At 46.1% G+C, this 15,695-nt stretch overlaps 1 protein-coding gene across 1 annotated transcript in view; it reads right to left on the reverse strand.

Moving 5' to 3' along the window:
• AK8 (adenylate kinase 8) overlaps positions 1 to 15,290 on the reverse strand; it is a 109,920-nt gene extending 94,630 nt beyond the window's left edge. The window contains exons 1-2 of the mRNA XM_018565759.1: positions 15,099 to 15,290; positions 11,288 to 11,372 (exon numbers count right to left, since the gene is read on the reverse strand). Coding sequence (XP_018421261.1) covers positions 11,288 to 11,372; positions 15,099 to 15,182 — 169 coding nt within the window. The 5' untranslated portion in view covers positions 15,183 to 15,290. The remainder of the gene's footprint in view (positions 1 to 11,287; positions 11,373 to 15,098) is intronic.
• Positions 15,291 to 15,695: the final 405 nt, after the last annotated feature.

A 15,695-nucleotide genomic window follows, 5' to 3' on the forward strand; every position in this document is an offset into this window, starting at 1 on the left:
TGTGCGTGTTGGAATAATTTATTAACATAGTCATTAAAGAGTGCTCTGTTGCCAAGATTAATCAACTTCTGCACAGCACATCAAAGGAAATCAAGAAACCTCTCCATCCACAGATCCTTTTGAGGTTTAACGAGGAAGGAGATTTAAAATTCAAAAGAGAATCCTCAAGGTATTGGATCTTTTATGCGCTGCATTTTTTTGGACAAACGTTTGATTAAAAAAAAAAGGAAACACTCTATTATATGCTTCGTATCATGCTTTAATATTGCCCCCGGCTACTGTAAATGTTCAGTTTGTACCAAATCGGCTGCTTTTTTTTAACGGTGCTTATTGGATGGAGATGAAGGAGGCAGTGGACAAGTATGAACGATTTCAGTCATAACACAATTATAAACATACGCAGGCTTCATTTTAGAAATTACGGGAAAAATTATTCTTAAAACCATACATGGCCCAATTGTTACCATAGAAAGGTACTTCTCTAAACATTAAGGCCATGCATGGGCTGCTTTTACTTTTAAGGCTAACAAATGTCTGGTTCGATTATCAAAGCCTGGGGTGCCATATAATGATCACACCTAAGCTGCCCATACACTGTAATATTGTAAGGTACTTACTAGTGATGAGCTCAGGCGTGTTCGCAGCTCCACGTGCTGAGCCCGCCAGGAAGCTGACAGCATGCAGCGCCAATCACAGGTACTGAGACATGTTCCCGGTCGGCAGCTGCAGAGAATGGGAAATGTCTCAGTACCCGTGATTGGCGCTACGCGCTGTCAGCTTCCTGGCGGGCTTGGCACGTGGAGATGCGAACACGCCCGAGCTCATCACTAGTACTTACCAGTAGCCACCCCGAGTTCATGCGCGTGCCCTGCAGAATGCTCCTGTTCTCAGGCGTAAGGGCAAATATGCTCTTAATAATGGACACGTGCGTATTGGATTCCGTGCACGCAAACGTCAGCTCGCTATGCATGCTGTTACGCATGCACGTTCGGTAACGTCTGATCCACTATAAAGTCAGTGCGAGTCCCGAATTCATTACTGACTGGTCTCAGCTGTATCCTGTTTCCTGTCTCCTGACCCTGCTGCTTGCCATCCTGTGTTCTGACCCAGCTTCATCCCCCGACTCTGCTTCTGATTACCGACTTGGCACTTCTATCCGGCTACTGGCTTCCTATGTTCGATCCTGACCCCGACTCCTCTGTGTTTCTTGATTTGGCACCTTAAGCTTGCAAGTGTTTCGCTGTAAATGACCTTGACTACGTTCCTGATTCACCTGTGGCATCCACTGGGCTTTCCTGCTTGGACTCTGTGCTGTGTCTCTTCAAGTCAGCTCCAGCCCATTACTCCACGTTGCTGTCCAGCCTGTGGCCATTACCTTACTGAGGTCAACGCACTCAAATTCAGAATCCGCGTTTAACAAGGCAGCGGCACTCGTGCGTCCCCGAGTCCTCACTCCTTCTGTTATCATCTCCAGGGGAGTTGGACTAGTGGTGCAAGGGTAGCCCTCTGGTCAGCTCAGTCTCCACCCATGTACGTGACAAATATTTTATTTGTTCAACCTGTGAGCTGAACAAAGAAAAAATAACAGATTCCTCCTCAAGGCTTACGAGCATTGATCGGGGAATCTCCCACTGTCTTCATTGTATTCTGTTGGTGGCCGCCAGCCACTGTCAGAGTACCCAAACAGAGCCGACAGCTGGTTCCAGCTGGCTCCTTTGATAGGCTGATGGAGGAATGCCGGCCGAAAGGGTGCCGACAGCCCGCTGTGCTGACAGCCCACCCACTGTGCGAGTTTCGGCCGGTTCATCAAGAACCATAGAAATTTGCTTAGTGTATGCCCAGCTTTACTGTTCAATGTCCCCATTATGATACAGGTGTTGGACCTGCCCCAGACACTCCTATCTGCTAGATAAGACCATCAACGTCGACCAGAAATACTGAGCTTACACAATCTGCTCACTGACCACCTTAAAGGATAAGTGTACTATTCTAACCTCCACACCTCCATTATTAATTCTATCTACATGTAGCGGCTCTTCCTATAGTCTTCGAATCGCAACTTATATTCCTGAAGTGACAGTAGGAAATAATGGCTGCGTCAGGTGCATGTGTTAAGCAGGTCTGGCAATAAAAATGAAGTAAACCCTAACTTAATGGCATTTAGATTACTAAAGTATTGTGTATCATAAGCAATTGCCCTTTTTAAAAATAAAAAATAAAATGTGTTTTCATCTTTTTGATTGCTATTTACCATTACTTCTTCTACACTGTCTCTCTGTGGAGGTGGCAAACTTGGGAGAGGAAAAGGGCTTTGCTTTCTAATAAGGATGCACCGATACCGGTATTTCGGTATCGAGTACCGATTTTTCGGTACTTGCCGATACCGAATGCCGAGTACCAGGAGTCCCATTCAGGCATGTAATGACTCGCCACCCGGCTTCCCGATTAGCTGGGAAGCCAGGCAGCGTGTAAAGACTTGCCACCCGGCTTCCCGACTAGCAGGGAAGCCGTCCCCATGCTAGCATGGAGCCGGCTTTCTGGCCAATCAGGAAGCCGGGTGCTGTGTAATGACGCGGTGCCGGCTTCCTGATTGTCCGGGAAGCCGGCTTCATGCTCCCTTGCCACAAGGTGACGAGGGAGCATGAAGGCGGCTTCCCGACCAATCAGGAAGCCGGGTAGCGTGTAATGATGCAAGTGACGGGAGAGCATGGAGGAGGCTTCCCGGCCAATCAGGAAGCCGGGCAGCGTATAATGACGCGTATAAGGACAAAAGACAGATTTTTCAAGGTACTGCTTAGGCACAATTAATATTTCAAGATGTTCCCTATAACATAGCAAATCTGATGTGAATGTGCAACTATGTAAAATGCTGTGTAAATTGTTAGCGCTACATAAATACCTGTAATAGATAAATAAATCTTCACTTTTTGAGTTCAGGTCCACATTAACCCCCAAAAACCCAACATTAACCCCTGACCTTAACCTTTATCTAACCCAGACCTGGGCACGGATACAGACCAATTGCCAACGTGCGCTTGTTTATGGCTGTCTAACAGTGGATGTGCTGGCCTCCAAAGCCGATGCATCCACTGCAAGCCATAGCCCGCTGCAGGTCGGCGATTGGTCTGTGACAGGACTGTGTTTCTCTTCAGTCGTTGGTTGCTAGGACTGCTGGCGTCCTAGCAACTAATGACATCAGGGGTCATTCTCGTCTGCAGTCACTGGTTGCTAGGAGCACTGGGTGGCCCTAACAACCAGTGGCAAATGTCTTCCTGCCACAGCTGCTTCTCCTGCAGCTTCACCTCCCAGCTTTCTACAGTAAAAACAAAAAGGTGCCACATGCTTAGTGGGGACTTAATGGGGTGTCATACCATGTGGGGACAATAAGGCTTTACTCAGGGCCCCTTCACACCTATACTGTGTGACAAACCTACTGTGCGTTACAGTGCAGCAAGCGCGTTGTGTTGTATGAACTACTTTTTTCAACCACAGTATTGCGGTAACTTGCATTGTGGTGCGGTTGATCGTATTGCGGCCAGGAGGTGCTTTTGAGGTGTCAATCAAATGAATGGCAACGCATCTGCCGCTCTGTAATGCAGTGCATTGCGCGGTACCGTGCATTAATTGGTCCAGCCCTCCACAGGAGCCCCAGTTTCTCATGGGGCCCCTCAAGAAAATAAATTGCCCACCCCAGATCTAACCCTAACACTAAATGAATCTCTTCAACTATACTTATCTTGTCATTGCTATAAGTATCCAGCCATCTTGCTCCTGTATCAGCAGGGAAACCACCTGTCCCTGTACCAAAAACCAAGTAGCACCGCGTTTTGTGGCACCCTGCCAAGTGTGCTCACCGCTTGGATCGGTAATCAACATATGGTAATATATACCAATAAAGTTTCCAAGATTCAAAGTGTGTACGAAAGTTATATATTATTAAATGTAACTTTATTTATTAAATCAAGCACCCCTCTTTAATGGGATCTTCATCTTCTAAGGAATGCTTTTGTCCTGGTTTCTTACTAAGATAGCTAACATGGATGCCTCCTTTGGGAATCTTCATGATAAATATTCAAGCATTTCAAGTGGCATATCAAATAAAATGGTGGCGGAGAAACAACACATTGTTTAGAGCTAATTAAGCCTCATTTTTCTTGCATGTTTTGTTTTATTTATTTATTAATTTGCATCCGTTCGCCAGAGAGTGTTTTCAAAATAGATTTGAGTTTTTTTTTTTCTGTTTTGCGCTGAGGGAATTGTACTCTTTGTTTATGCACATACTACTTACTCCCAGACATTCCATTCCCCTGTTACAGGGAATAAAAGAAGTATATGAGGGTGAGTCTTATGCTGAACATACCAAAGACTCATTATTTATATGTGGCCTTCATTTATAAAAGTGTCTGATAATTACAATGTTCCTGATTTCCAGCATCACTTCTCTGGAGATAATGAGAACCTCTGTCGTTTGGGGGCGCTCATTATTGCACAGGGAGATCTTCCAATCTATGGTTGTACCTTCTTCACTTTTCTATGGAGTAGAAGAATGGCCTAAAGTACTGTACAGGTATCGTGGCTGGGCATGGTGCTCCATGCAAGGATAGGTAGGTATCACCCTGGGCTAAATGAGCATACAATCTAACTGTTGGTAGGTTTTGTCCTGGAGTATTGAAAATATTGCCCATGCTATATTACATTTAAAGTAGAGGTGCACCGAAATGAAAATTTGAAAACCGAATTTTTTTTAAAAATGTCAGGCCGAAACGGAAACCGAAAATGTCTTTTATTTTAACTTTTTCAAATGTTTTAAATATTTTATTTTTTATAACTTTTTATTTTTTTATATTTATTGATTCATTTTTTATTAAATATTTTAATTTTTTACATTACTTTTAGGGGCTTTGGGGAAATATTGGGGGTCTAAACAGATCCCTGATATTTCCCTTTTAAAATAGAAAAAGAGATTGAGGACACAGAGCCCTCAATCTGTTTTTCTGCAGCCCCTGCTATCAATGAACAGGAATCCTCTATACTGAGTGTTCCTAGTCATGGGGACAGAGTATGGTTACTATATCCACAATCATGAATGAACAGGAGGAGGTGATGTAGATCACTTCACATTTATTCATAATTGAGGATATATATAACCATACTCTGTCCTCAATTATTTACAAACACTCAGCGATCACTGATTGCTTGTACCTCGCTCTCCTTCCTGACACGCTGTCACAGGAGGCTGAGCGAGAGGAGCTCAGCCTGATGTGACAGCGCTGGCTGTCAGTGCCCGCACACCGCTGCCAATCTGTGACAGGAGGCTGAGCGGTGTGGGAGGAGAGATGCTGGGCGAGAACAAAGCTGATGTCATTGGTTACTAGGAACGCTTCTGTCCTAGCAGCCAATGACTGAGGAGAAATGGGGACCAGTGCTGGGTTAACCTAGTCTGCGATCGGGGTCTGGGTAGATCTGCTGCTCGGTCCGTATCCACCATTTAGGGAGCCCTGCTGTAGATGCACCAATTCACGTCCTGGGACAAAACCCTTTGCGTTTGGGACCACTGTCTTTCAGGTACTCCTCTCATTTCATGGTCATTGGGACAGCCTTTTCTGTTTCAATAACCTTGGCAAAGATTTGCTTTAAGAGTGGAGATTGAGATTTCTGACTGGTTCTCTTTGGGATAGTTTTATTAATAAAGCATACTAATGCCAAGTCAATGATATTGAGGGTAACAGATTACATACATGCCCCAAGGGCAGAACTAGAAGTTCCTCCATCCCAAAGCTATCCCCTAACACACAGTAAAATGTCTCCTACTTTCGAAATTTCTTACCCTTCCTCCTCCAGTTGACTGCAGCATGCCTTGTGTGCAGTGTGTCTGACATTGTTCCTCTTTGGCACCCTCTTATGACCAAACTCGTAAACATCATCATTCTGCAACTACTAGTAAAACTCTTGGCAAATTCCTGTCTCAAAGTGATGATGCAGTCTCTGCCCTTGCATTCGTTAAGATCATCCAAGCGCCCTGCTGTTGTTCCTGTTCTTCATGTAGAACCCTGGCTCTGGCTGACTGATCTCCTGGTTCCTGACTCCGTGTATTGTTTCCGTTCATTCTGCTCTCAATGTCGCCTGACCTGTTTTGGCTGACTACCCGCTTTGGCATCTGACCTCTTGCTTGGCATCAACAATGTTCTGGACTTCCTCCATGTTTTTTTTGCCATTTTTGTTTATTGTTACTTTCAATAAACTACTTTAATTTTTAATCTGCACTTTCGTTTCTGTCTGGTTTCTTGGTTGCCTTAGGGTACGTTCACACCACATGCACGCCCCCTCCAGCCCCACGAAATAGTGAGCCGGCAGCAATGCGATGCAGTGCGTTCCGGCCGGAACGCACTGCATATGGTGTGAACGTACCCTAACACCTACCGTTAGTTAAAATTGATCTAAAACCATTTTTGTTTAGTTTTGGATAGAGTAAGAAAAGCTTTCGACTTGATATTATTCATATATAGTTTATGTATCTAACATTAAAAAAAAACAAGAAAACACCAGTTACCTATTCACAGTGATAGTAGTCAGAATAAATCTCTGATGTAGTGCCATTAAACAAACAGCGGGAGGCAGCAGAGTACACAGATCCCATCAGGACCTCAATACGCAACCCAGCACTGGCTGCATCTGATATTCCCATCATATCTCAGGCTGCTGAATACTGCCTGCGCGCGTACACACCTGCTATTCCTTTATCTGAGCTGCCACTGAGTTTAGAATTCATTAACTCTAATCCAGCAACTAACTAACTCAAGGATGCCAGCAACCAAGGAGTTGTTAGCACAGGCAGGGAGAGAGGCCCTGTTCACTTCTGACAAAAAGCCATCATTACGCGGCTTAAAACAACACAGCCAACCGTATGGGGAGCAGAGAACATTAAACATTGATAAGAGAAAACATCTGCTCTCTGAGCTCTCTGCACTCTTCAACATCCAGTACATTCTATTAGGTTTCTGGACCGATCTACCGTGGTTTGACATTGTTTTAAGAGAATGTATGTGTAAAAATGAAGAGAAACACGCCATTCCCAGAAGCTGCTCATTATGTCTCGTATTGTCATTACATTATTTATTATTTAAGTAACCATCCCAGACATAATGTCACAGGTCAAGATCTGCCTTTGTTACAAGTTTTCGAAACTCTCATGCAAATGTCCTCGGCTGCCCAACTTTTTAGGACGGTTATACATATTAGGGTACACTCCAAAAGCAAATGAAAATTGAATCTTGAATTCCACACAAGAAACCATTTGTCTCAAGCTGACCATACCCCTTACAACCATTGCACCACTTTCGTTGTGCGATGGTTGTAAGGTGATTAAAATCTCGTACGATCTGCCCATCTTGGACAGGCAGATCGTACTTGCGATCATCGCAAGCTCTCCCTGCTGAGGGGAGGGCTTCCGATGATTGCAGTGCTGAGCGGGCAGTGTGCGCTTGAGCACACCGGCCCATGCTCCATTCGTCTTCCAAGCACGCCACCAACCCGCCGAAAATCGTACCATTTTCGGCGGGTTTTCCAGCGTGCTCGGAAGACGAAAGTCGTGCAACCGTACAGTAGAAGCGGTCGCACGCCTCCCATGCAGCTGCTGTATATCGTACGATCGCGGGATCACCTGCGATTATCGTACGATAATCGGCAGGTGTATGGGAACCTTAGGGCTTCTGTTTGGTGATATTATGGTGATAGTATGGATCCAAGATAGGAACTGGCTTCTACGATTTCACATGGGGTTGAGCACTGAGTGGACAGCTCGCGTGTACTGAAGGTTCTGCAAGAGCACTTTGGAAAGAAACTGTGAAGGACAGAGCGTCATATATCAAGTTTTCATTTTATTACTGCATGCCAATCTTTCTTTGCTTTCTTTTTTCATTGATCTTTATTTTTGTTTTTTGTTATTATTTTAATTTTTTCATAAAAATCGTTATTTATTTTTTAACATTGATCTTTTATTTAACTGGAACAGTTTTTTTTCTACGTTTAAAAAAAAAAAAAAAGTAAACTTTTTTCATTGTTTTACTATTCTGCTTGGTACGACTGAGGTACCGAGCAGAATAGCCGAGCCGAATGCCGCTCAGCTATTCACTCACTGTCGTTCGGCACCTATGAGAATAGCACGAACGGCAGCGAGAAGCCTGCCAGAGGTTCAGCTCAGCCGATCCAGATGTTGGATGGGCTGAGTCGAACTCCTTCTGCACTTCGGCACAGCTGAACATGCTGAGCATGTTCGGCCGAACCAAGCCAGCCAAAGTACAGCTGAAATCAGCTGTACAAGCCTGAAGTGAATACCTGAACAGCGTTCGCCTCACTTCACTTCGGGTTGGCTGTTCACTCAGCTTTGTGAATAACCCTCATAATGTTCAGAATTGTGTGGAGGCTCAGCCATGAATGGTTCTCTTTGAGTAGCAATCTAGGTTCCCTGGCTATTTTAAGGCATCAAATCCATTGACAAGAACAGTAAAACCGTTGCTGCTCCAGATTTCTTCCAGGCCTGAGCAATCTAGACGGTCTTTATTCCCAAGAAAGAGAAAAAGCCCAGCAGTGATTATTTACACAATCGGTGTAAATGGAGTTTGAGGAACTGATAGAGCTGATGCCTACACATTTATTCACAACATTCTCCACAGATATCACTCAACGTTCCTCTTATTGACACATAATCCGGAGGGAGCATGGCAAGTCAGAATTCTTTTAGCACATAACAAACCTGGAAATCAAAACAAATCTGCCAGCTATTGTCGGTAGTTTTTGTAGCGGACTTTAAATCAATATATATAAAACACGCATCTGCCGGGCGCATTAACAGCAGACAATACTCAAAGGCTTGCCGTAATTTTTGAAGGAAAACATTCGATTCTGTGCTTATATTTTTTTTTTAAGTCTTTTAAAGTTTTACAGAGAGACCTGGGAGACAGTATAGACGTAATGGGTTTGGTGAGAGGGGACTAAAGGAATCAAAAAGCCCTCAGCTCTAATCAATGCGTAGAGCACAGTAAAGTAGTCACATGTCTCATTCCATCACATATCCCAAAAAGAGGAGGGGAACCTCTGTCCCTCTAGCTGTGGTGAAAACTGCAAATCCCATGAGGGATTGCAAGATTCTTACACCCACAGGCATGACTCCCAGACACAAATGCATCATGGGATATGTAGCTTCGCCACAGCTGGAGGGCCGGAGAATCCGTACCCCTGCTGTAAAGGAATGATTTGCATTGCTGCACCCTCTGTCCTGAAATGAGGAAAAATGATTTAATTTTTGGATACATGATACAACGAGACATGCGACTACCTTTATCATGCTATGGCTATTATTAGGGATGCACCGATACCACTTTTTTAAGACCGAGTACCGATACTTTTGATCAAGTACTCGCAGATACCAATTACCGATACTTTTTCTTAAAGGGACAGGTCACATTTTTTCTAAAGCAATACAAACGAATGCTTTAAGGTCACTTTCTTAATATTATGATTCATGAGATGACGAGGGAGCATGACGCCGGCTTCCCGGCCAATCAGAATGCCGGGCGCTACGTCATTACACGGCGCTCAGCTTCCGGATTTGCTAGCTTCCTGACCAATCGGGAAGCCGGGCAGCGCGTCATTGCACGCTACCCGGCTTCCTGATTGGCCGGGAAGTCGGCTCCATGCTCTCTCATCACAAGTGACGAGAGAGCATGGAGCCGTTTCCTGGCCATCAGGAAACCGGGCAGCGTGTAATGATGCTCTGCCCGGCTTCCTGATACAGGAAGTACTTGTGCTAGGTATCGGAGCATTTGGGCGAGTACGAGTACTCACCCAAATACTCGGTATCAGCACCGATACCGATACTAGTGTCGGTATCGGTGCATCCCTAGCAATTATTTTTTATTCCTTTATTCCCTTCTCAATCATTACGGTTACACTGGGTCCCGAACCCTACTCCATAGAAGCCATGGTTTCCATACACTGCATTGATGAGGGCCAAAAAGCCTAAAACAGCTGACACAGTTTGGCATAAATGGCTCTATATAATTAGGCTATGCTGGGTGTGAATTTGGCTAATTGGGGCATAAAGCAATGATTTGCATGGCTCGGCCCACTGTCTTGAAAATTATGAATAATCATAAATTTTTGGGATACGTGATGGGATGAGACATGTGAATACCTTCTGTTTTAGTGCACGTTCACACCGGGTGCGCTGGCAGCCTTGCCCAGCACATTTCTAAGCCGTAGACAAGGCAATCTGCCTTGTTTTCAATCTGCTCGGTTCATACTAGGGATGCACTGATACCAATACTAGTGTCGGCGCCGATACTGAGTATTTGGGCCGTGTACTCATACTCGTCCAAATGCTCCCGATGCCTAGCCCGATACAGGAACTTCCGGTATCAGAAAGCCGGGCAGCGATTTACTACACGCTAACCAGGGGCGTAACTAGAAATCACAGGGCCCCATAGCAAAATGTTGTATGGGGCCCTGTGAATTCTAGTTATACCCCTTGCAGAGCCCACTTGAGATCCCACACAGCCCACCTGAGGGTGACCCTGCAGAGCCCACGATAGACTCTCTATGGTGGGCTCTGCAGGGTCATCCTCAGGTGGGCTGGTTGCACTCCTTACCTGTCCGCCTCCTCTTCCTCTACGCTCGCTGATGGTCCCCGCCTCCTCCCCTGTCGCCGGCGTGTTCCTCTTTAGAGCCGCCAGTGAAAGCCACCAGCAGAGGATGCCATAGCGACCCAGGTGGTCCGCTCGGCATCTAGCTGGGCCCCCCTGTGCCCCATAGCGGCCGCCTGGGTCGCTATGGCGCTTGTTACGCCACTGACGCTAACCCTTACAGTGCGAGGGAACCCCGATTGGTAGGGTACGTTTTTTTAAATTCCCATAGTGCTCCTTTATGCTCCAATATGCTCTAGTTGGGGCTTACACAATACTATGAACTCTCTCATCAATCAACATGTGACAGCATTGAGCTAATCATAAAGCACTGGTGCTGACACATAGAAGGAGGGGAATGAGTAACATCATCTTCCCCCATATCTAGAAGTACTGGGTATATTCTTTGCTACCGGCAGCTGAGCAGAGCGGTGAGGGAATGAAGGAAGGGTGGTAATGTGCTGCTGGGGAGAGGCCATTATAGTGACGCTACTGCCTTGCCCTACATGGACACAGCACAGGTCAGCGTGAAGGTAAAGATTACAATAATAACTCAGAACGTGTGGTCACTGAAAATACACAATAGTATCCAACTCCGGATGTCTCACCTTCATCGTTATCCTTCCGCAGGTGGTCAATCAAATACTGGATGGGGTCTTCTGGTCTGTCTATGAGGAGCTTCTGCACCATTTTCTGAAAAATATTATTGCGCAGATTTGTAAAGCAAATAGCAGTACATAGAATCATTCACATCGGTCCCTTCCCAAAACAGCTAACACAGTCTCTGCCACAGTCAAATACACACAATATCGGGACAATTTGGGGGGAAACCAACTAACCTGACAGTTTGTTTTCTCCTCTGAGAATTGACATTCGTTGTTCTGGGCATGTTCTCTTTCCAATGTAGATATATGCACTGATATGCCTCCGAGACCCACTCTGTGAGGAAATGCGGCCACTTACTGACTTGGCAGAACCCACATGCAGCTTAACTCTTCAACAAGACACCGAAGTGGAATCCAACATAGTTTTATATCAGGTAGGTGGATTGCAAAAGATGTTTTTTCAGCCTTTTGAAATGTGTAAAGCTATCTATACAGATTTGGATTTCTCTCATTCAGCCACACAATCAATCATTCATTTCCCCCATCCACACAAAACAGCATGCGTGGAGGAATATCCCCTGCCAGCTACTGTGTTCAAACAGGCAGCAACCAATAGCTGTCTGGTTCCACAAACAGTGACTACATCTGATTGAATACAGACACTGTTTAGCTGACAAATTTCCACCCAGCTCCTTTACTTTTTCAGTTAACTTTTGTTGACCTGGGTGGTGCCAACAGGGCTACCCACAGCTCAGATATCGAAAATTCAAGCTGTGTATCAGAAGGCAACGGGGGAATTCAATAAAGTCCTAGCACCACTTTTCTGGTGGCCTGGATCTTTTAAAGGTCCTTTCCAAAATTCAAAAAAACCCCATCACCAGTTTCAGTAGCTTTACTGACACCTGCGACAGATTCAGGTCGTTTTTAATTATGCCGCTATAAGAACCTGTGGCTATGGCTGCGACAGATTCAAAGAGAATTAGCGCCAGTTCACAGATTAGGAAATTGGTGCTAAGAAAGATCAACTCTGATCTGGCATACAGAGGGGGGCTGCAGGGCGCTCGCCCCAAGCGGAAGAGGACATCCCATTAACCCCTTCATGACTGAGGCCTTTTTTTTTAAAAAATTAAAATTACTTAAAACCCCCACACATTATATAATTTCTGAAAGCCGAGACCCTGTAGAACAGGGGCGCCCACTATTTTTCGTCTGGAGATCTACTTTTCAAATGACAAGCTCATTGAGAACTACCAACGAAAAAACACCTGCATTCAGGGGCGGGAGAGTGCGATCGCCTGCATTATTGCCTGTGTTCCAGTCCAGTGCGATCTGCAAAAATGCTGCGAGCACTATTTTTGCAGATCGCACTGGACCGGAATGCAGGCACTAATGTGCCTGCGTTCCAAGTGCAGGCGATCGCACTGTGGGCGATGCCATTGACTTCAATACAGCTCCACACCCCCTCCCGCACCGGAACGCAGGGAGTCGGCCAGCTTACATTCCAGTGCGCCCTACAGGTCCCGGCGTCCTGTCCTCCCGTGGTGCTCGTGTGGCCGACGTTGCACATGGGGTGTCCTGCACCTTTCCATCTGCAGCGTCTGACACATTCAGCCGGCAGCCGCACGAGCACCACGGGAGCATAGCCAGTAGCGCAACTCCTTATCAAACCCCCAGAATTTTGTGAAACATGCACTTAAATGCCCCAAAACACAATAAAATACCAATTTGTATAAAAAAGTATAAAAGATGAGGTTACAACGAGTAAACGGATACCCAACATGCCCAGGTTAGAAATTGCATGCGTCCGTGAAACGGCGACAAAATTCAGTACCCCAAAAAGTCCATAGACGACACTTTAAAAGCCCCCACAGGTCATCAGTTTAGAGATACCCAAAAATACTGGTCCTAGAATTATTGCTCTCACTCCGGCATGTGCGGTGATACCCAACATGTGTAGCGCGTTTGTTGTTTGTATACGTAGGCACACCCGGCGCGTGTTTACATGAAGACGCGCATGCTCGCGGGGGCGTGGACTTTTAAAAAAATGTTTTCATTATTTTTACTTTTTTTTATTTAATGTTAATTTTAAAAAGTGTTGTTTTTTTTAAACTTTAATTGCTATCACATAGGGGGGATTACAAGCGCCCTGTGTAATAGCAGATGGTGGTGACAGGTCCTCTTTAAGGTGATGCTGGGGGTCCAAAAGACACCTAGTAGCGACAGTCGGCTTTACAAGTTTAAACAGAGTCCAGCCGCCTTTTCTGTTTAAACAGCCCCGATGCGTGAAGGGGTTAAACGCATTTCTATGAAAGCACGATCACTGAGCTTGCCAGGCGGCATGCAGCGACTTCGGTGTTAGAACGCGAGTATTTGTTTATTTGTCACCCCTTCAATGGTGGCACCCGGGTGCGGGCCGCACCCCACGCGTGACGCCACTGTCTCCCAACTCTCACTATGGTCACTATGTCGCCCAGAAGAAGGGACCCTGCGTGGCCCCGATACGTTGGCTGTTTGACGATTTAATAAAAAGTGGTTTACTTCTTGCACATATCATCGAGTGCTGGTGACTTCTACTATGGAGTGTATCTGACACGGCGCTATCCGCGTTGTCACTTCGAGCACCAACCTCTCATCCAAGGCCTGTACGCTGTATGGAGTGCAGGTGAGTTTGTATTATCGACCTCTCCAATGGTGTCACCCGGGTGCGGGCTGCACCCCCCCGCACCCCCTTTGTGACACCACAGGTGATAACCCTGCTAGCCAAACACGCAACCATATGTAACACTAGTTCTACGCATATATGCTTGCCCAGTGATCTGTGCTGAATGCGTGCTCACCAGTGCACTCCCAGGAAACAGAAAGTGACGCTGACTCCCATCTCCCCCTCCCCTCCCCCATACACACCCCCCAAGCCTTATACATAACTTTTATGATAGTCTTTCAGCTGCTCCAGAGACATCACAGAAGGATCGTCTTCTTCTTCTGGCATTGCCGGTTATTCTTCCAGGACTGAGCGCCAATGACGTAATGACCTGAGGCCCCCCCCCCTCAGTCCTGGCATACTGGGAGCCCAGCCTGTGTGATGTTGTGCTCTGCATGCGGGGTGACTAGACACAGAGGTGTCACTATGCCGGGTGTCACATCATAATGCGTGTGTGTGATGTAATTACACGCGATTGTAATGACATCACGTGCACTTAACTGCCCACGGCCATCTCAGTGATGGATGCCGGCAAAGAGAGGAGAGGACGTTCTTTCGGTGGGATAAGGTATGCGGCCGGGTCTCCTCCTCTCATTGTTGGGCTCTCGGTACATGAGTGCCTGACTTTTCAGAGGGAGTGACACCAAAATGATTGTCAGTCATTTTTGTGTCACCCATTTGGTATCACCCTCTCTGATGGTGTCACCGGGTCCGGGCCGCACCCCCCTTGTGACACCACTGTAACAGGTTGAAGGTCACAGGAAATGGGCAGAATGATATGGCAGCTGTGCCCGAAGAGGACCTAAAGCGTTGGACCGAGGATGAAGCTGGGGACGGTACTGGAGTGTGGAGAGGAGAATTATTTCTTTACACATATGGGGAAGGGGGACTAGAAATGAAAAAATGGTGCTGGAGTTCCACTTTAACAAGAAAATAACTTTTGTCTGGAAGTCCACTTTAATGCTTTGTGTGCTTGAAAACAGAACTAAAACACAGAAGACTGCCCTACGAAAACATCACAACGTGCGTGGTGTACTCGGGATCTTGGCTGGCTGAGAGTTGTAGTTCTACAACACGTGACTCCACCCTCCTCAGCGTCCTCTGCCCGCTCACCTGGATGATATCGAACACCTTGTGCTCCTCCGCATACACAGCCATCTGCGGGGGGATCCTCAGGGGCTTGGTGGTGGCGTCCATCTCTCCACAGTTCTCCGAGCTGCAGGCCTCAGATTTCCCGGCCAGGCGGCAGCAGTGCTCCTTAGCAACGGAACCAACTCCTTGGTTGCCAGGCGACCAGCGTTTCTACGGACTCCGCGACGTCATCGCTACTCGACAAACTCCGAAGTCCCGCAAGCGCGCATGCGCAGTAGGTTGCAGAAGTTGGAGTGTGAGCTGTGCAGTAACTGGAACGTCTCCAGTAATAAGACTTAAACGATCTGTACATAGCCGAATATACATTCAGACTGGAATTCCCACTTGACTCTATAATGTTTAGTTTAGTAAAGCATTGTGTATCATTAACAATTGTCATCTTTTAACATGAAATACTTGTTTTCACTATTCACTTTGTTACATCTCAGTGATGCTGATCTCCTGCACCCTGTCCTTGTCTGCATACACTCCAGCTATGGCTGTATTGGATATCTAACAACAAAGTATGCAATTGTGGGTCTTTCAAGGTGTCAAAACAAGGATGAAGAAACCACAAAT

Source organism: Nanorana parkeri, unplaced genomic scaffold, assembly GCF_000935625.1.
Source record: "Nanorana parkeri isolate BGI_ZX_2015 unplaced genomic scaffold, ASM93562v1 scaffold884, whole genome shotgun sequence".
Taxonomy (NCBI): Eukaryota; Metazoa; Chordata; class Amphibia; order Anura; family Dicroglossidae; genus Nanorana; species Nanorana parkeri.